The following is a 21,274-nucleotide window of genomic DNA, read 5'->3' as shown; positions in this document are numbered from 1 at the left end:
GTACATGTTATAATTATTTTTATAATACAATCTATTCATGTACAATTATGTAACAGAAAAGTTGTTATTACTGAATAGTTGTTATTGTGATCTAACAATTCCACTGTACATTTGCATGAGAACATTTGAATGTAATTGTATCTATATGAAAATGGCTATAATTTTATTGTTCAGTCAGTCTTCTTCGTCTGATCAAATCGATCATCCAGTAGGGGTGAATCTATGTAACATGCAATTTCTAGAGTATTTTGTACAATCCAACACACTGCATGTGTAATCACTGCATCAGTCCAGTGTATGATCTGTACAATAATATAGAAACAATATGTAGATCATTTTGATAAACTACAGGTTGTCATATCAACAGTGCACCAGCTGAGAGTGCAGTCTAGCTATATAGACACCAACAAGTGGAAATGTATATAATTATGAACAGAGTGATAATTTGTGCAATAATTGAAAACACACAATTGCACTGTCAATCCTATAATTATCAAAACTAAAAAACATTTGCAATGTGAACGTTGCTAGGATTGCCAGGAAAAGAAAAGCGCGAAAAAGCGAAGAAACAAGAAATTCGGCGAGTGCATAACTCCAATCCGTTACAACGTCATGAACATGTACTGTTTCAATAAGTTATTAATAATTATTATTTTTGTTTTGGTACTTTTCCTGGCCAATCCTTTCACATTGCAAGTAATAATTATAGTGATGTTAATTATGTACATTTTTTGCAGGCTATAGTTATATGTTTATGACTCCCTTACAGTGTTGAGCAAACACGCAAGTGTTGGATGTGTGGATGGGAGTATTCCAAGTTATATTCATGAGCAGATAAAGACCAATGACTGTGTGTTTATCCAATCTATATTTCGATTTTAAAATTCCTTATCAACAGTAGGCCACTCGACTGTACATGTTCATGACGTTGTAACGGATTGGAGTTATGCACTCGCCGAATTTCTTGTTTCTTCGCTTTTTCGTGCTTTTCTTTTCCTGGCAATCCTAGCAACGTTCACATTGCAAATGTTTTTTAGTGCATGCATCTAGGATAAATAGCATACATGAAGTGAGTGAATGGAGAGCTGAGCTGAAGAAAAGAGGTTTTGTGTTTATCGATGTCACAGCCACGCCCACCTCATAAGTTGCCATGTGCGTTGCTGTGGCAGTCATTTAAAGATGGCGGAATTGCGTAGGTAAGAAAAGTGGAGCCTGAGAGGTCATCTGCCTCTTGGAAGCGGACGCAATTCTGAGAAAAACGCCCATGGTCCGGGTTCTAGTCGACTAGAGGCTGTATCTAGAATCTTCTGAACATGTCTGTACAAGGAGGAAATGCTTTCCAAGAATATTACTTACTTATTTACTTACTTACATACTTACTTACTTAGTCAGTCAGACGAAACGCGGTGAAATATGATTGAAAACACACAATTGCACTGTCAATCCTATAATTATGTACAACCTACTAGCTATGTACTCATTATAAAATACTTCTCTGGTGTGAGTTGAGTTCAGTTACATGCATGAGTCGGATAGCTACTGGCTCAGTTGCTTGTTAGAGGGGCGAGGAAAAGGGGAGGGGCACTGATATACATGTACTTACGTTGGGTCAATTGCTGACAGATTTTATCAGCTGTGTCTCCTTTCCCCAATCTCAGTATGATATCCAGTAGAGCTCTGTAACTTGCTTGAGAAGAATTGTGTTGTTTCCAGATTTTCAAACACTTTAACATGGCTGCTTGGGAACCTTCGCTATGGTATAACCTCTTCACATCGGCTTGTTCAGCAGAAGCTAGTCCCATGGCATTCGAATAAATTTCCACATCATCGAAATATATGGCCAGGTAGGAAAAATTAGGGTTACTTATTTCACGGTTGAGTTGCTCGTTAGTCAGATTGTATCGTCCCATTAGTTCTTGGAGAGCGACTCGATTAGCGGGTGGTCCTGTAGAGGGCATAAATCATTGATTGATGATGTGACAATATCATACACAGCTACATGTATATAAAGAAATATACCTTTTTGAGTACGGAATTGACTGTCACCACCAGCTGATGGAGTTTCTGCTCTCTGGACTGGAGCTGCTGAGGGTTGGAGCCTTTCTGGTGACAGGGACCCCTCATCTATACGAGTGATCAGTGAATAACAGTGTTTGTAGAATAGTTCGTAGAAACAATCAAACCTGATGATGGCGTCTTTACAATAGATTTAGTGTCATTGCTTTTTGGCTCTTCATTCCTTTCAGTAGAGAATTCACCTGAAGCAGTTAAAATATTGAACGTAAGTGTGGCGTATCGTGACAATTGGCACACATATATAATTATACTCTCAATATAATTATGCTAACTGACTTGACTCCTCTTTGTAGAGAGCTCTGTAGAGAGTGAGGAGCACTTTCCCAGCAGCTGTATCCTTCACCTCACACTGGTAGTGACCAAAGTCCTCCTCTCTCACACTCGGGAAGCTCAGAGTGTTGGGCCGATCATCAGTTGTCTTGATCTGGCGTCTGGAGCCCTCTTTAGTCCAGTGGAAGGAGAAACCTTCCTCAGTAAACTTTAGCACCTCTAGTTCAGCTTCCTCACCAACCTTCTTGGTCTGTTGAAAAGAAGGGATGCATGTGACTAACAAGCGGCAAATAGTAAGACAGGCAAGTAGAACACATGAACATAATTCTACGTACGCTAACTGTACACACACCTTTCCAAGCCAAACTGTCTGCTCCTTCCTCAAGGTAACGGGATTACTGCCACACAGAAACTGAATCCATACATCTTCCGTCAGAATACACAAGGAATTGTGATCTCTGCTTGAGCTGTGACCAGGACATGGGCACTGGAACGCCACTTGTGGGACTAGCTGCTCGTACATGTTCGTGAGAGTGTAGAGAACTACCGAGAGAACATAGGTGCAAAGGTCATGAAGGGAGAGACGGGCGTGATTTCGAGTAACTCGTATTTCGTAACTCCTTTCATGAGATATTAACGTTATCTTATTTGATTTCGCAATCAGAAAAGAGACGCAGTTTCTCTTGACACCATCTTCCACCAACTTCCACGTCAATCCGAGTATTCCATGGCGGCCTTGGGAAACTAGTCGAGTGATGAGCCCACAGAAGACTCCTGTTGGTACGTAACCAAAGCTGAATCTAATGTGGAGTGGTTCTGGGTTGTTGGTGTCTGGTGGAGGTGGGTTCGCCAGCTCCTCTTGTGAAGCACATTCCAAAACAGCCGGCATTAAGTAGGTAGTGCGAACAACTTTCGCTGATGATTTATCCTTATGAGATATCGGGGACAGAAGTTTGACATGCTCCAATAACTTAATGAGATGCTTTGCGGGAATGAGTTCAGAAATTTCCACGTTTCTGCAACACATCTCAATGGATTTGATCGAGAACTGTCCCTTCTTAACCAACTCGGCTTGCTCGTAGTCGGTAACTGGACCTCCTGAGTGAAGCGTTCGCATAGAAAGGAGAATAAACTGGCTGATGCTATCAAAGATAGCTTGAAGGGTGCAGATCACATGACCCTTGAGCCAACCGTCATCACCAGGTACGTTGGTGTAACGGAGGATCGTACCAACACAGTTGTGAAGATACCAGAGACACACTTCTACTTCTTCTTTCTGCATTTCTAGCATTTCTCCTAATTCAAAGCAATCTTCAATTGTAGCTATTTGAAATTGTTTTCGAAGAAGCAACCCAAAAATGAGCCATTTCGGTCGAATTGGAAGAGAAGCATTTTTGAAGCGAGACAAAATTATTCGACTTAAGAAATTACGAACGGGGCCGATGTCAGACACTTCAGTTCCATTGAGGTTATCTACTGAGAAGAAACAAGATTTTGAATCTAATTGTGTACGGGCTCCGTATAGAGGTTCGCTGTGCTCAATATTCTGCTGTTCTGATCCAGGAGAAATAATAATTTCAGGGAATTTTTGGAGAACTTTTGTAAGTGCCTCATTTTTCTCGCTGATTTGTCTCTCGGGGTCGGTCAGCTTGTCTTTGTGTGTGCCTATCAAGGCTGCTACCGGTTTAACTTGTTTAAATGTTTTAATTCTTTCTTTAAGAGCATCACTAGCTCTGCCAACATCAATAAGAGGAGTGGGATCTCTTGAGATGCAATGGACACTGGCAATAGAGGTGAGGATTTGAGAGATTGTGGCTTCTGTAGTGTGAACAGAATTGAAGGGAATAATTTCCATACCATCTCGACTGAAAGGTATTTTGTACAGCTTGTCAAGTTCCTTACTGAGATCTAAGAACACTAGGTACATGGCCGGACCAGTGCTCAGGGCTGGTAGCATTTCTAAGAAGCCTGGCTGACCTCCGATGTCGTGAATATTCAGTAAAATATCGCCAAGGAAATCAGCCATTTTGGAATAATCCGCATTCTTTATTAGCTGTTGTAATTCTGATTTTATTGGTAATAGTTTGTTTTTTGGTTGACTCATTGTCATCGTACGCTGAGCAGCTGTGGCTTGGTGTAGTGGTGGTCTGTTTTCTTCAGAAAATAATTGTGTGGTGTATTTAAACAGAGTTCTTAGCATGCGTATTAATACAGGAGAATCGGTTGAGGTTGCGATGCTTCTCTCTTTGTTAGGAGTGGTTTCAGACTTAGATTCACGCAAGTAACCAAACAATAGCTTTGTTTCTTCGTCAACATCTTTGGATGACAACCATTTTGTTGTGTCTTCATTAACGAAAGCAAGTATTTGTTTGCAGTTAGCAAGCAGTGTGCTTCTAAGCTTGGCTTTGTCTCTAGCAGAGTCAATGTTCTCAAACTCCCCCAGCAGTCGATTGAGTGTGGTCGTCTTGCCAACAGATGGCGGCCCAACAAGAAATAGCCTTGGGTAGCAAACATCGATAGTGTCTTCATCTGTCATTAGATTGTTGAGTATCTCGAGGTTTCTTTGTTGCTCAGTCATAACTATAATTATGGAGAAATTAGTAGAGATTAAGTTACTTTGATCATATGAAAAATAACAAACATTGAAATTTTAGCGAGAACCATTCGGCAAGTAATCAGTTAAGTGTGGAGATTACAAATCACGGTCGTGTGACTACTTTAAGCTAAACTGATTGACCGGAGATCATTTGATAAGCACTAAAAGTAGTAATTTTAAGCTTACTTAGTCTGAGTTTTGTCCTGAGGTCGTCGGCCATAATCTCCAGTCCTCTCTGAGTAAGCAGCTGCTGAACATCCTCCAGAGTGGTTGTGCCAGCAACAATGGGATGACCAATGGTGACTTGTGCTCCCTCGAAAAGCTTCTGCAGAGCATCAGCCTCGTCTTGTGTGAGTGGAACAGCTGTTTGACTCCCAACACCATCTTTTCCTGCATGAATGTACAAGGAAGTAAATGTGACTGACTATAAATTATATATAGCTATGGTAAAGTATAGTTATAATTACTGTATGCATGGCGAAGCCTTTGCTGGCATGACATTTTTTACTTCATTGAGGAAAATGTACTCAGATAACAATTTACTAGGAATTCCTCGTGATAACAATTTCGGTTAAATATGTTCATATCGTCGTGCCTGGTTGCCATGAGTAACAGTTGTTGAGTCGTGTAAACATAACATTATGCACATCACTAATCTCTTTATAATGTATAGCTATGTCAATTATTTAGGATGCCGGTGAAATGTTTTTTCATAACTTGCCTGGTTGTCTAGATGATTCTTGTCGAGTCTTGAGGTAGTCAACAATGTCCTCGTAACCACTTATCCCTTTAGCTATGTCAAGGGGTGTCCTGCCTTCATTATCGGTTGCATCTGCATACATGTGTTAATGGTCAAGAGATTGTATACACATTACATTTAAATAAACTCACTGATGTCACAGTTAGCCTTCTCAACCAAGTACTGCGCCAATGCAAGCTGACGGGGAACTTTTTCATACCAGACTGATTTGATTTTTTGAAGCCGAAGTAAAATTCGGACTGCATTGTATTGAACGGGAATGCAGTTGGTATAATACATGCACTGTATTGTAAGGATCTTATAACTTTATATCGGTTACAAGCGTGTAATAAAAGTCATACAGTTTCTTCCGTGTTCTATTATTTTATTACACATTGGTAAGGATCGTCCTGCATAATATTATAGCATGAGAATCCTCGTGTTTTATTGAAATATACAAGCAACTCGCCCTCGGAGCTTCACCCTTGTGCTTGTACCTGTATATTCCATAAAACACTCGGTCTCCCATGCTATATCTATTACATGCATATACTCTTATTTCTGGTTTGTACGAACAAGTACTTTTAGGGCTATGTAGTTACTATAATCTCTAATTATCGACTCATCACTTATAAATAGGACGTTACCGCAGGCTGCATGAAGTACAGTCTGGTTGTTGTTGTTCCGTACATCTGAAAGTGTTCATAACAACAAATTTGTACACAAGGACAGACAAAATTATGATACACTCACTGATGTCACAGTGGGCCTCCTCCACCAAGTACTGTACCACATCTAGGTGACCACCAGAGCATGCATAGTGGAGTGGAGTATTGTTGTACCGGTCCCTGGCATCTATACACAAGTGAATGTTGGTATCACTAATATTTAAATATTACAGGACTGGTGCATTTGTAAGGAACTAAATGTCCATCCCTAAGCCAGGCCCTCAAGGCCTCGAACGCATAGTTCGTGTACATAACCAACTCATTCAAAATTAAGAAGCCCAAGCCATGCATGTATTCCGTATTCGTTACAAATTAAACTGATATTAAAGTCCCATGCACAAAAATATTTGCAATGTGAAAAATTGCTATATATAGGGTTGGCCGGGGGAGTTATGTAGCAACTGCTAGTGAATAGAAAACTACTCACCAGCGCTGCACTTGCAATCCCTGATCAAGTAAACTAACACCTTCTTATGACCCCACTTGGCTGCACAATGAACTGGAGAGATGCCCTGATTATCCCATCTCCCAGTGTCTGCTCCAGCCTCAACAAGTGCCTTCACTATCTCCAGGTGACCATTCCTACAAGCATTGTGTAATAGATAGTACTCGGGGTGGTTGGGGTTGGCCCCACGTGCCAGCAGGGACTTCACTTTGCTTACATCACCACTCCAAGCAGCATTACTGGCCTGTTTCCTGTTTAAAAGCAATAAAAATGTTAGGCTGTAAGACCATCACTTACTCAGCAGACTGTTCCTGTCCCATATTATAGTTTCTGCTAGGAACTCAGAGATGTGTGTAGACTGCAGAGAATTGGTTCACTGATTATATTCACTAGCTGGTATTCTTGGAATGATATGAATACCCTCACCACAGACATGCCAGACACACCCTCTATTGTGTGTAAGGGGAATTCCATTACACATGTGACTGCATGCATGTTCATGAATAAATCATAGGGTACATGTACATGCATGCAGGGGGTATTATCAGACATCTAAAAATGCCTGTTCTCTAACTATAATATTATGGTAAAACAGGCTAGTGACGACTGACATGCAGTGCTTTGTTTGCAGCTAGCTTTTAGTGTTCAAATGCTTTGGGTATATATTTGAGATGGGGGGGGGGGGTATGAGATACCATTGCAATTAACGCTAATTGGCTAGTCTAGCATAATTATTATCATAAATAACAGTGATTATTCTGTCTTTAAAATATGAAACGGTCGGCGTGTTACGAACCATAGAAAGGGGGTGGATCTGCAGAGTTTGATCACAATGGTGCTTCGGGGCAGAGGTGCCTTTTAATTAATAACAAAATATTAATGACGACTGTGCAAACAACATGAAAAATAACATGTTTATACATACACACACACAGCTAAATTGTTGAACAGAATACTCATAATTATTATATACATGTAGTTCACAAGTACATTCACATAACGCTAATTAGTCTGCTGGGGCCCTAAGAAATTGAAACTCCTCTTCTGGTACTCGTAAAATATGCAATGTTCCATCGGGATTCAATAGACCAATCAAACGGAAGCGCCTCTCTCCATCCGGTTGGTCGGGAACGTCTGGTCCAAAGCCGAGGGGAATCACCCCCATACGAGGGGGCGGGCTGTCCTCCCGTGGAGTGGGCGGGGTGGCACGCGGAGGTGGAGGCTTTTCCGCTTCTTTTACTGCCAGATCGGCGATTGTCGCAACCACAGACATTTCGGTGAGATATTCGCTGCAAAGGTAGTCGACATTTCCAGCGGCTTCGTTCATTTTAGAGCGTGGTGTTTGGAGGTATTGTCTATTGACCATCTCCGAGACAACCTCCACTGCTTCCTCTAGTTTGCCCTGAGGGGTGTGGGGTGTGTGAGTGTGTGTGCGTGTGGGTGAGTGTGAGTGTGTGTGGGTGTGTGAGTGGGTGTGTAAGTGTGAGTGGGTGTGGGTGTGGGTGTGCGTGTGTGTGTGAGTGTGTGTTGGAAAGTGACATACCAAATTAGCTATTACAGTAGGCTGTTAGACATCGCTGCTACACTCGACAATGCAATGGTACACGTAGTAAATTCTACCAAAATGGAATACTTCACGCAAGTAGATAAACATTTAAGTTGTGATCGTTTAAAGAAATACTTTACTATTTCTCCATACACCACAATCTACTGTCACGATGAGCCACTTGCCCTCACCTGCAATACTTCATGTGCCCCCAGGGCCTCCTTATCTGTATCAGGGATGAAGTATCCAATGCAATATGAGGCTGACAGGATTCTCCTCGCTCTCAGAAGAATTCGGAAAATATCGTCGAGAAAGTTTTTTGCTTCTCCAGTTGTGAAAACACTGATTTTCTTTTGTGGAGTGAGAGGAGAGTTCACCCCAATGGTGGCATCAGATTGACCTTTGACCCGAGCCACTATAAAGAATATGTAGTGTTATATGTACAGTACGAACTTCCAAATTAAGGTCATATTTCAATATTACTAAGCAGCTATTATAATACATGCACATGCACAAACATCGTACCTTTCTTGTCGAGAGCCAGTCCGAGTCTTTCCAGTTCTCTCATCTTACCAGTCGACTCTTGAAGCAACTTCATTTCAATCTGACAAGGAGAAAAAAAATTGGCCTACATGATTTAAACACACCCCATTTTGATAAATAGACCTCCCTTAGAGCTACAGAACGCATCTTACATGAAATTGGACCTTCCAAAGTCAAGTTATGGGCACTCAAAACTAGCTAGCAAAATCAAAACTAAACTTGCTAGAATTGTCGAGAGATTTTTCACGCTCCACCACTTACATCCAGACTGTGTAGATGATTGTTGTATCTGTCATAATAATGCTGGAATCTCTTAGTGTGCGACTGAAGGTCCTCTGTAGCTTTCTTAACATAGGCAGCCTCCATGTCTCCTCTGGACCTCTCCACAGTCGTGTTGGCCTTCTCCTGAGCAGTGAACCGGTTACAGCTACAATGGGAAGGGAGGTCAATAGACAACTGAATTTCATGGAATGGCCTCTAAAAAAGTATTTGTTGAATAAATTAAAACTGCAACGGTACCGATTCACACTACGAAGGAAAAGGAGGGAGCTAGGTCAATAGACAAGATTGATATCTGTTGCCCATATCATTTGTGACATTTGTGTGAAATATGAACTGAAAAAGTTATGAGAACAGCAAAGCTATTACACATAGCTAGCTATAGATGACAATCAGTTGTAAGAGCGTTTTTGAATGTAAATTGGCAATGTACGACTTACGTAAAGTATCCCCCAGTTCTGTGGTTATGAAGACTCCAGGGATCAAGACACACCCAGCAGAAATCATGGCGACACTAGAGGCAACAAAAGATGAACTAGGTGCAGCCGTTTCAATAATTATGTTAAGCCCGTACCTGTTTACAAGTCATGTGATTGCATCCGTCGTTCTTCTGAATTGGAGCTCTATAAGGAAATATTGAAATCAGAGAAACGTACAGGCACAGTGCAACTTTTAACTCTAACTGTTCTATACTCTATTCCAACGTACCTGCAGTGTGGGCAAGGCTTTGTATTTCTTATGATCCAGCGAGCGTCTGCTTGTGCCTGTGAGGCTACCTTCTTTGCCTCGTCATCTAGTGTGTGTGGTGTGTGTGGGTGGTGGGGTGGTGGATAACTAAGACAGTGTGTGCATGTGTTGGGTATTAGCGGCAGGGTATCGTGGACACGATAACACAGGCTCGATTTAATTATCTCACCGTTTGTCATTCGTGAGACCACCTCCTTCCATCGTTCCCAGAGCTCACATGATGTCGGCTCGTGTGGCTCCTTCATACAGTGCCTGTATATGGGAGGGGTAACCACACCCATTAATTACAGCACTAAAATAAAAAAGAACTTATACGCTCACCAACAAAAACCATGACCTCTACCGCACTCAACGTTGCGTCCAGGGGTGGAGTCATCGTCACTGACCACACCACCATTAGTGGGTATGGCCACATCTCCTTTCCCGCCGATGCATATGGCGTAACCACAGTCTGGGAACGGACACCAGCGAATGTCCGATGACGATTCCACAAATTGTTTGAGGTTTAGATCCGAGTATTTCTGTAGCTGGTCAGCTGACACCATATCGCTGATTACTTCCTGTCACGTGACGTTATTACGGCGCATTAAAATAGCAAAAAGGGCCTTATAATAAAATACACAACCATAATTATGATTAAAGTTCTATTTGTTTGTACCTCAGGGACTAATTTGTAGCACTGGTAACCAGGGCAACGAATCTCTCGTCCAGCTCCTTCGTTAATCTGACTCTCTAGATAACTGAAGAGTAAGATATCAGTAATACAGTACACCAGCTACCCTTCTCTATCTGTAGTTACACTTGTGTTGCTAGGTTACTGTTGCTAGGTTACTGTTGCTAGGGTTAGTGGCCTCACAGTGTCCAGCAGTCCTGACAGAAGTTATGGTCACAAGGAACTCTCACTCGGTCCATCGGTGGAATCTCATAATCGCAAATACCACACTATGTAAGAGAGAAAGGATGGCGGTATATAGTAAATGTTAACTATTAAACTACAACAGAAACAACAGTAAACAATCGTATTGTTTTATTAACTATCCAATCAGTGCTCAACAGGGTGTCATACAGGATTTTGAAGTAGAGGGGGGAAATGAGAAAAGTAACCAGAAAATGTTGCTAAAAAAAGGTCAACTGTTATTTCAATACCCAGCTATATATGGACACTCAGTCATAATTGAAAGGGGGGGGGGGGTATCCCCCTTTCCCCCCTCCCCTGTATGACACCCTGCTCAAGAACTTTAAAAGTGGTGGCTATTTCCAGTCCTCAATCTCTCAATTCATCACATACTCATTTGCTCGGTTGGTCTAAGAGGTGGCTAGTACCAACCACCACCACCGACCAGTGTGGGCACGGTACCGATGAATTAGACACTTTAAAAGGAGAAAATCTTCTTACTTACTCTGTGTACTGATAGTGACGTGTAGCTGTCTTCTCCGTTAACTGCTCCCTCTGTTGTCATGTCAACATCGATCCCGGCTTTCTCACACGCCCCCTCCCTATCGTTCTCCCAGGCTTCACGCACCAGCTCCTCCGACCAACCTGGGGTCAAAGGTCAAACAGTACTATACACTGGTATATTGGCTAGCTTACCGTACGCCATGAGCAAAGCTTGTGCTGGGAACTCGGGTATCTACATTAAAAAATTAATTAACAATATTCACGACCGTAAACCACAAATACATGACACCGAGCTGGTCTATAAAAGGCCCTAGTTGCCACTCTCACTCTAACTGTCCTTATCTGAGGGAAGCTTGACAAGTCAATGATCTATTGTGAGCCTTGTTCTGCTGACACCCTTTCATACAACATTACTGGGCGCCTGCTTGCGGGTTGTCCAAATTTTTGGAAGCTTCTTTGAGGCTGAATACAATTAGACTAAACGGAATGCTTTTATCGTAAATGTATCTGACAGTCTGGCTAAACACAAGAAAACACATACAAGTGTTAGCTGAGTATTTCGTGGAGAATTGCTAACTCTTGAAAACAGCGAACCTTTCGCGCTATTCAGTATAATATTGATAATGGACATGTGATGTATCTATCACCTGATGCTCTCTAGACACATTCTCCACAATCTCCTTCTTGAGCATCTGCAGCGCACGGGAGTCATGAAACGACTGTGTGTGTGGTTGGTGTGAGGTGTGTGTAGTGTGTGTAGTGGGTGGGTGGGATGTGTGTAGTGGGGTGTGTGTGTGTCATGTACAGAACAGTCTACACGATACAGTACTTACATCCATCTTTATTCTCTCTTTCGGTCGACTAGCTGTTTCACCTTTATCATCATTCTGCATGTAATGTATTAGCCTGAGTTTGCATCTAAACACATAATTAGAGGTCATCCCGAGAACTACAGAATACATCATGAAATTGGACAATTTTAACACCAATTATAATAATGCTCTCAACTAATGACATGGCAGTTTATTAATTATACTGTATTACTGGAAACTTAACTTACAGCAAACACCATTTTAGACTCGAGTTGCTTGGCAATGATCAGTTGCTTTGCCTCCCACGCCACGTCACACGGTGTCTGTTCAGCCACGTTATGTACAAATAGGGGGGCGTTGTGAGCCAGGAGGAGCTGTGTGTGTGTGGGTGTGGAGTGTGTGACATGTGAGGGGGTGGTGTGGGCGTAACTAACCTCCACACAGTCGAGTAAACCAGAAGCAGCTGCCAAATGGAGCGGAGTGTTCCGAGCCTGACACAATTAAAGGAAAGGTTCGAAATATTGAAAGATAATATCACAAGTACATGTACCGATACCTTATTCTGTACTCCGAGGCCCGCCTCCGCACCACACCCCTCACTTCCATCACGAGCTCCGCCCACTCCACCAAACCATAAGAGACTTTGCGTAAACCTACTCTCAGTAGTACTCTTCTTGCTCTCGTCTTTCTTCAAACTTTGAGTGATTTCTGCAGGCGTCATTTTATTGAGAAGCAGTTGAAGTTGGTCGGCTTTTCGTTTCGATCTTCTAGAGCTGAATTTCGCCGACGTACATACGAGGTGAAGGGGGGTGTCCCCGCTACTGTTGCTAACGAAGGGGTTACCCCCCTTATCAAGGAACACCTCGAGGAGTGTCTGCAGAGTGAACATGATTTTGTTAGTGTGTGCTTTGCCAAAGTGATGGTTATAACTCAACCTTCAGTCTTGTAATTTTGCCTCTTTCATAGCAACTTAATATGCACATAGTGAACTACTTAGGCCTAAAAGGTTTGTCTTGAAGTGGTTAGTACCAATCACAACATTTGTTATTAGTGTGCGTGTGCTTAGACAGATGTGACCAGAAGTTTCAAAATGGTGGCTATTATTACTCCACAACACACACAGTTTCTCTTTCTAGCCTAACATGTGTACATGTGTGGTTAGTGTGGTGTAGAGAGGTTAGTACCAACCACCACCACCGACCAGTGTGGGTACACATGTGAGACACATGTACATCAATGTATAGAGTCCATATAATAGCACTGTACTGTACATGTAGTAAGGTCAATGTATTATAAGCAGAAGCTTGCTCCATTATAGACAGCCGTGTAAGCTACATGTATTATACTACAATGACTATATAGCTAAAAGGATAGAACATTTGCCCAGAACAATGCAGCAGCATTGTAGGCCTCAATTTATATGCCAGGAAACACTACACAAAGCTAGCCAAGAGGTCAAACTTCTCTGCACATGTACTAGCTGCTGTGCTTTGCAGCTCACTTGGACCTTTGGGACAACATAAAACTAGTGTAACGGTTTACATAAAACCTAGATGGCTTATACTTATCTCAAGTAGATGTTACCAAAATTCCAAATGAGCTGTAAAGGGCAGTACACCCCCCGCCATTAAGCCACACCCACCTGCATCTCGTGCCGTGTCGTACAATGAAGGGGTGTGTCCCTAGTCGGACTGAACTTGATCTGGGCGTTGGGTCTGAACCTACTCTGCAGATCAGGGTTCGCCTTCCACATGACCTCGGCATCTTCCTTCCTCCCCTCCACGAGGAGCCCGTTGAACTTTGACTCCAGACCACCCATTACACGTACCTATAATTAGTACAGAATGACATCATCATAATTATATATTTTTCGTTTCGGAAATCACATTTTATATATATAAACTAGAGTAAAATTTTAATGGATAACCTTGATCGTACCTTAAGCTAAATTTCAGTTGTTACAATATAAAGCTAAAATTATCACCATTGCTATGATCTGAATGCACATGTGTATTGCATTGTAGATCTATATACAAATAATGTACAATGTCATAATTATAGATTCATATTCAATTCACAAGTTCACCTATAAACCACTGCACAGATGCAAGGTCCGGTGTCAAGCTTATACAGTAGCCAACAGGCTGGCTAGATTAATATGCCAGAGCTCCTTGTTCGATCCAGTTGACTTCTTTGCTGAGCTAGCTATTCGGGTGATAAGGATCTCTCTGCTGAATCAGCCAAGCTCATCCAGCCACACCTTCTTTCTTCTTGAGCTGTGTTTACCTTGAAGCTGAATGTATCCTGAATGGCTATGTTCCTACCGTCTGCCCAGAGGTCCACTAGCACCAGAAGGTAACATGACTACCACCACAAGAGGAAGCTACTCACACTAGTCTCTAGTCTATATCTATGGGCCATGGTAGATCTGTTAAATACAGAAAATACAGTATTAAAAATAACAGTTCTCGTCCCTTGTATGGATATAAATATAAAAATGTAGTTGTGTCTGACTGTGGTATTAACAGCTATGTATGATCTTATTTGACGATACCCTCTCCCCTCTCAGACTCCAGAAAGAAGCAGCAGAGATGATGACCAGTCCCCCGCCCAACTGCAGGTAACCATGACTAACACTAACATTATTAAAGTGTAGGGCCTAGGCACCTGTGTATGTAAGGAACATCATTCCCTCTTATTATTAAAGAGAGGTGTATCTATAGATATATAGAGGCGTGCATAATCTTGAGATGGTTGGTGGCATAATCATGTCTCTTGGGAATGTATTTCTTACCCGTTATAGTGACCTCAGAGTTGTATTATCCTGACCACTAATCTCTGTAGAATAATATAATTATCATAATTGTTTACGATTTCTCACGACCTTGGCCAGTTACTAACTACAAGAATAGAGACATAACATAGACTTATATTGGTGTGTAAACTTGTTGCCAAATGAACAGCTATAATTAATTATCACTGGCTCAAGTTAGTCATTATTATATACATACCCACAATCGTGTTCTCTCTCACACACACACTCCCCCCACCCACACCACACACACCACCTCCCACTCCACACACACAGTGGAGGGCCTAAGGGAGGTAATCTATTCGAGTGGACGGCCAGTATAGAGGGACCGGCTGAGTCTGCTTATGAAGGCGGTCATTTCCTCTTGGAGCTGAGGTTCCCCTCAGACTATCCGTTCAGACCTCCAAAAGTCATCTTCAAGACAAGAATATACCATTGCAACATTAACAGCCAGGTAAGGTGTTAATTCCAATTTCTCAAACTTATAATTATGTACAGTGCGATATCGATTGTATATATAAAGTGAAGATTTATGTAGTGCTAAGAGAAATGTTTAACCTTTGACCCTTTGGTAGGGGGTGGTGTGTTTAGATTTGCTCCAGGACCAATGGACCCCAGCCTTGAACGTGGGCAAGCTGCTACTGTCTCTCACACTACTGTTAAGCAACTGCAACCCCAGTAAGTATGTGTGTGTAATGGCATAGGAGGTGTACCTGTAGTTTTATTCGGTTTCATGCACTTAAAACATTATTTTGTCCACACACGCACGTACGCACGCACGCCACGCACGCACACACACACACACACACACACACACACACACACACACACACACACACACACACACACACACACACATACACACACACACACACACACACACATGTACACACACACACACACACACACACACACACACACACACACAGACGACCCTCTGGTGGGAAGTATAGCAAAGCAATATCGAACAGACAAAGAGAAACACGACGATACAGCTAAACTGTGGACACAAAGATACGCTAAATAAATTATTTTCTTTTTATCTATTTTCAATCAATAATTATTATCTAGAAAATTAACAATTTTATTACTGTACAGTATGAATTCGAATATGCAGTTATAGTTCTGCCACAGTGAATCTTTTTCAACATAATTAAATATAATGTAATTAATTTCGTTGGATTGCAACATGCAGGAAACAGTAGATAATATTTAAATAAGCAGCAGAAAGAAAAGCAATGAAACTTTGAACATAAAATAACACAAACAGCTAGTGTCAACAATCAATAATTAAAGTAGACAGCAGGTGTTTGTATACACAGTTGTAATACAGTTGGATAAGAAGCTTATGGAGCACTAAAGCAAGTTATATAAGAATGTTACAGAGCACTGAAGGTGTACTCCAGAGTCTTGGGAGTGAGACCAAGCCCAGAGAGGGCTACAGCTGCTGCGTTCACTTTGGCCTCTTTTTTAGTACAGCTGCCGGCCAAGGGGACGTACGATCCAATAGACAGGATCACCTGGGGAAAAGGGGGAGGGGGGATAATAGGAGGGGAGGATAATAGTACTACACATTAATTTGTGCAATGTGGATGTATTATAGAGGGTGGTGGCCTGCTAATAGGATGATCACAATAGACAGCTAAGTTTTACCACTATTACCGTATATCATTATGTGTTTCGACTGCGAGGTTAATCGATTGCGAATGACACTGTACAAACCTGATTGCGTTTCTAACTATTGTGAATTAGAATTATGCAAAGCATGCATGCCTACACTTCAAGGTTATTTCGTTATGAAAATTCGAAATTTGCAATCAAAAGAACGTTGTATTCGAAATTCGACATAATTTATGGTACAATACACACACACACGTGCGTCCCGGGGCTACCTTAAACAGGAAGGGCATTCCGTCAGTGGGTGTGGCCATCTCATACCGTGGTATACTCCAGTGTCTCTTCTGACTGATCTCTTGAAGTGCTGACACAGGATGCTTGCTCTGGGCTATAGCTGAGGGCGTGACCATTGACTTTGGTTGGCCAGAACCCGAGGAAGAAGCGGCTCCCGTGGCAACAGTTTCTTTGGAAGATTTGAGACCTATATATAAACAGCATGAAGTAATATTAAATTATTATAAGACTTGGTATTTTTGAACCCTCACCACTTCTGTCTGTTTTGATGTCCAGTGCAATAGGTTCGACTTGGCCCCGCCCATGTATCCCGAGGGGGCACCCTTCCTGCCATCCCATTTTCTTGAGCATCTTTAAACCGAACCCACCGATCACCGGCGCAAGATGATGAAACATTTTCTGTGCATGGAGGAGGGGGAGGCAATATAAGTATCCATGAACTGTTAACTACAAAACTTGAATACTCATAAGTTAAATTAAGTCCGACTACCGTATTAGAGAGAAATGTTCAGGCACTTAAATTTCGTGGAATGGCCTCTAAAAGCATTTTTTGTTGAAATTCTAACCATAACAAACATCTCCTTTACATGTGAGCCAAATTGTGTGTTGAGGATTGAACAAATAGCCACCACTTAGGTTCATCACTGGTATATCTAGGTGGCCGTACCTCAGACAGCTGGATTAGTGAGAGTCTATACCTGAGAGCTATTAATGGTAGCCTCACCTTCTTAGCCCATGTCTGGAACCCAGTCCTGTGCACCTCAGTGGAGAGTGGATTGAGAGTCTGCTTGCCAGTGTACTGTCCAGGCTTCATTCCAGACTGGGCCCACAGCGACATCTGTGTGTGTGTGTGGAGGGTGCGTGTGGAGTGGGTGGGTGGTGAGGATAGAGTGGGTGGAGGATAGCACTATCAAAGAGCTACTAAACACACAATTGAACATTCGAAACACAAGTTATGGGCAATCAAAGATAAAACCACTAATAGCCCACGCTTTTTTCCACAATTTTGGGCCCAGAATAAATCACTAATCTAAGTACACTATATTGTAGCGCAACACAAGTTAAAGCTAGCTAGCACACATCTCCCCACCTGCTGCTCGATCAGGGACAGTGTCATCCTGGCCTCCGTGTCTCCTGGGTTCATTGTCAACCTCTGAGTCATCTCTAGTCTCTTAGTGATCAGCTCATTCACTGGCATACTCTGCAAGGGGAGGTTACGGTACGATGAACACATGACCACTCGTGGGGCAGACCTACAGTGTCTGTATTAGAATTAACACACGTACAAACATCTATGGATGCTTTGGTATAATTATAGAGGGTGACCTGAAATTATATTTAATTAACTCACTCTTGTCTGTTCGAACACGTTGTCTCCCGTGGCAACGGACTTTTCAACTCCGGCATGCTCCACTCCCGTCGATACAGGGAACACCTCCTCCACTGGTCGCCTTGGCAGCACGACGAGAGCAGAGGATTGAACCTGATTGGTCAGCCTCGGCTCGAACGTGCGTGTGGTAGTATTCACTTCGTAGGGTGAGCGATACTCCTAAAATTATATTGGGCTAACGCAAAAAACTTACGCAATTAAAAAATTCATATCTAAATATAAATTATACAGAATGTAGTTTTGAAATTGGACAAACTGAACACAATCTAGAACAGCTTCAACCCTTTTCACCTGGCTTGAAATGCAAACTTTATTATAGAGACAACCACTAGCTACAGTGCACACAGTGGGACGACACTATAGGCTCTGTACACTAGCTACAGTGCACACAGTGGGACGACACTATAGGCTCTGTACACTAGCTACAGTGCACACAGTGGGACCACACTATAGGCTCTGTACACTGCAGGTAGCATTTTTGCTTATTAAATTTTTATTTCAAGTGAGATGGAAAGGACTTCATTGGGAGCATTGGGAAAACAACAGCTTTATAAATAATATAATGGCAGCACGATAACATGTACAGCAAGTGGTAGCTAGAGAGGTCACTCTAACACACATGTGATGTCCCTTTAGCCCCGCCCATAGCCCCGCCCTTCATCGTAGATGCGGGTGAATCTTGTAGCTGTGCACACAGTGATGTGAGTTTGCCTATTTCAATGTGTCTTTTTAGCGATCCAAATTCTTTGGCAATTTGAGACACGGACTGCACCACTTGATAACGTGAGAAGTTTGATTCTGATTCAGCCTCCATTCTGTATGGAATGGAAACAACTGCCGTAGTACTATATACATGCGAGCATAAAATCATCACTTTTAAGGCTCCGAAAACGTTATGTAATTAATCTAAACGTCGCGATTTCAATGAGGATTGTACAGGCTTCAAATTAACCAGTATGGTACAAAAGTATCAGAATGATAGCCACTCGAATATAATAGCATTAGTTGTAGTACGACGGACTCATTAATTTCTAGCGCTACGGTATACAACAGCTAGCACACTACCTTGCTTTGGAACTGGATCTAGACGGTGGCCTGGAACTGGAACGAGACTTGCTTCTGCTAGACGAACTTCTGTGCCTTCTTCGAGGACTCCTACACACATACATCACAAATTTCAAAGTCAATGAACGTTTTTTCTTACTTTCGTTGAGAATAACTTCTTCTAGGAGAGCGTGATCTATGCCGGTATGAGGACCTTCTGCTTCTGTCTCTGGAACGCGATCTCTTGCTTCTGTCCTTGGAACATGATCTTCTATCTCTAGAACGCGATCTCTTGCTTCTGTCCCTGGAACGCGATCTCTTGCTTCTGTCCCTGGAACGCGATCTCTTGCTTCTGTCCCTGGAACGTGATCTCTTGCTTCTGTCTCTGGAACGGGACCTCCTCTTGCTTTTATAACCTCTGTCTCTGGAACGCGATCGCTTATCTCTTGATCTTCTTCTATCCCTAGACCTTGACCTCCGTGATCTGGAATGAGACCTTGACCTTCTGCAACGAGAAACAAGAGAGAGGAGTATGCACAAATACATGTAGAGATCAACAAGTTTTAGCGTAAAAATTTTAGCGTAAAAATTTTATTGAGAGAGCAAAAAATGTCACGAGTGTGTAAAATGTACCTTCTTCTTTTAGAACTTTCTTTGCTACGTGAGGGACTTCTAGACGACGATCTTTTGCGGTTTTTTCTTTCTTTATTGTCTCCTTCCGACTGTTTTGAGGCTTTTCCCTCAGCTGCTGTATTAGTTGTGGTACCGTTTGTTGAGCTGCTTTCAGTCGGCCTTAAGTTGCTATAGGTAACAATCACATCATCAGACAGGCCACTGGCTATGACAGAAGATGATTTCTTTGACTCCATTTTATCGTCGTCGTTACTATTCATGGATTCAATAATTGAGGGAAGCGTTTTAGAGATAATGTTAATGGTCATTACTCTGTTGCTAGGCTTGTTGCTAGGCTCCCCGTTGCTAGGTTTGTTGCTAGGCTCCATGCTGCTAGTACTAGTGACTTGAGGATCGTTAATAATGGCGATAGTTTTTTGGGAGGGGACGGGACTTTTCTTGGGTTTTTCATCGGCCGAACTTTCAGAGTCGTTGTCGCTTTCGTCTTGTGCTGCCTCCAATTGTGAGAGGAGGTGCTCTGTCATCACCAACTCTAACGTACTGCTGTTGATCTCCTCCTGTGGGGGTCAAAGTTCAATCATACACACACGTGCACATATAACAGACGAACCTTATGCTCCAAACTTTTCAACGTCTTTCCCAAAATGTCGCTGGCCAAGTCAACCTGTGCTCCGATAATAAACGTAAACAGATACAATTTATGAGATTGAAAGTCGTGTGTTGATGAAGTAGTAAGATAGAACAACAGCAGTACAGTATCGACGTGATGTACAGTATCGGGATCAAGTGGCATATACGGCAACGGATGTAATTGTGGAAGGGAAGGGTTAGGGTTAGCAAAGGAAAAGTAACAAAAATTAAGGCGTTTCCACATCCGGTGCACATCTGGTGCCGTATAAGCCTCATGATCCTTGCTATGTATTAAATGGAAATTGAAAATTGTACGTAACATTGCATTGCAAACGTGTACACAAGAGAGTAAACAACAGATAAATATCTTATATATAATTTATAATGGGACTGGTCACCTCATGATTGGAGTCGTGTGATTTGTCCCTTTTGTGTGATTTCTTGTGACGATGTTTGTGCTTGTGATGGTGTTTGTGCTTCTTGTGTTTTGAGTGCTTGCTGTGAGACTTGTGATGGTCAGAAGAGGAGCCCATTTCTCTGTACAGCTGTAAGACCTCTCTTATCGATTCTGTCTAGTTTCTTACGACTAGCATTGATAGCGCTTGCATCTTGAAACTATAATTATAATTATTTCTTCTACATGTGTTAGGTTTGGAAAGGAGCGTGGACTTTAG

General features: G+C 42.1%; 4 protein-coding genes and 1 non-coding gene across 6 annotated transcripts; 2 read left to right on the top strand and 3 right to left on the bottom strand.

Annotated features, from left to right (window-relative positions):
- Position 1: 1 nt before the first annotated feature.
- Positions 2 to 7,294, bottom strand: LOC135337435 (uncharacterized). 2 transcript variants are annotated; one of them, XM_064533373.1, is made up of 13 exons: positions 7,152 to 7,294; positions 6,837 to 7,105; positions 6,435 to 6,536; positions 6,329 to 6,373; positions 5,834 to 5,941; positions 5,664 to 5,774; positions 5,129 to 5,332; positions 2,699 to 4,926; positions 2,353 to 2,596; positions 2,184 to 2,258; positions 2,020 to 2,124; positions 1,604 to 1,945; positions 2 to 302 (listed from the first exon to the last, which is right to left on the bottom strand). In XM_064533373.1, exons 1-13 carry the CDS (start codon positions 7,172 to 7,174, stop codon positions 286 to 288), a joined length of 3,873 nt encoding a protein of 1,290 aa, XP_064389443.1. In that variant the 5' UTR covers positions 7,175 to 7,294; the 3' UTR covers positions 2 to 285. The 2 variants fall into 2 exon arrangements, with proteins under 2 accessions (XP_064389443.1, XP_064389442.1); XM_064533372.1 differs by lacking the exon at positions 2 to 302 and adding an exon at positions 330 to 1,317.
- Positions 7,295 to 7,741: 447 nt separating this feature from the next.
- On the bottom strand, positions 7,742 to 14,411 carry LOC135337441 (ankyrin repeat and IBR domain-containing protein 1-like). Its single transcript, XM_064533379.1, has 20 exons — positions 14,267 to 14,411; positions 13,823 to 14,008; positions 12,737 to 13,054; positions 12,615 to 12,671; positions 12,429 to 12,554; positions 12,202 to 12,255; positions 12,016 to 12,087; positions 11,561 to 11,600; positions 11,370 to 11,509; positions 10,826 to 10,911; positions 10,628 to 10,709; positions 10,291 to 10,529; positions 10,139 to 10,221; positions 9,931 to 10,015; positions 9,797 to 9,845; positions 9,663 to 9,736; positions 9,205 to 9,370; positions 8,926 to 9,004; positions 8,592 to 8,815; positions 7,742 to 8,256 (listed from the first exon to the last, which is right to left on the bottom strand). The coding sequence occupies exons 2-20, from the start codon at positions 13,997 to 13,999 to the stop codon at positions 7,861 to 7,863; spliced, it is 2,547 nt and encodes an 848-aa protein (XP_064389449.1). The 5' UTR covers positions 14,000 to 14,008; positions 14,267 to 14,411; the 3' UTR covers positions 7,742 to 7,860.
- Positions 11,700 to 11,820, top strand: LOC135337985 (U4atac minor spliceosomal RNA). The gene has a single exon (XR_010395397.1). It is a non-coding gene; the product is annotated as a U4atac minor spliceosomal RNA (small nuclear RNA).
- Positions 14,398 to 16,130, top strand: LOC135337458 (ubiquitin-conjugating enzyme E2 E3-like). The gene is made up of 5 exons (XM_064533395.1): positions 14,398 to 14,535; positions 14,750 to 14,800; positions 15,269 to 15,446; positions 15,568 to 15,670; positions 15,922 to 16,130. The coding sequence occupies exons 1-5, from the start codon at positions 14,489 to 14,491 to the stop codon at positions 16,017 to 16,019; spliced, it is 477 nt and encodes a 158-aa protein (XP_064389465.1). The 5' UTR covers positions 14,398 to 14,488; the 3' UTR covers positions 16,020 to 16,130.
- Positions 16,131 to 16,150: 20 nt separating this feature from the next.
- LOC135337442 (protein SON-like) lies at positions 16,151 to 21,260 on the bottom strand. Its single transcript, XM_064533380.1, has 12 exons — positions 20,999 to 21,260; positions 20,581 to 20,634; positions 19,971 to 20,527; positions 19,498 to 19,842; positions 19,359 to 19,448; positions 18,913 to 19,108; positions 18,255 to 18,452; positions 17,994 to 18,104; positions 17,628 to 17,741; positions 17,155 to 17,302; positions 16,885 to 17,090; positions 16,151 to 16,512 (listed from the first exon to the last, which is right to left on the bottom strand). The coding sequence occupies exons 1-12, from the start codon at positions 21,131 to 21,133 to the stop codon at positions 16,372 to 16,374; spliced, it is 2,295 nt and encodes a 764-aa protein (XP_064389450.1). The 5' UTR covers positions 21,134 to 21,260; the 3' UTR covers positions 16,151 to 16,371.
- Between the last annotated feature and the right edge of the window lie 14 nt (positions 21,261 to 21,274).

This window comes from Halichondria panicea, chromosome 6 (genome assembly GCF_963675165.1).
Source record: "Halichondria panicea chromosome 6, odHalPani1.1, whole genome shotgun sequence".
Taxonomy (NCBI): domain Eukaryota; kingdom Metazoa; phylum Porifera; class Demospongiae; order Suberitida; family Halichondriidae; genus Halichondria; species Halichondria panicea.
Note: the sequence above shows the minus strand (reverse complement) of the source record. Positions and strands in the feature narration are given on the sequence as shown.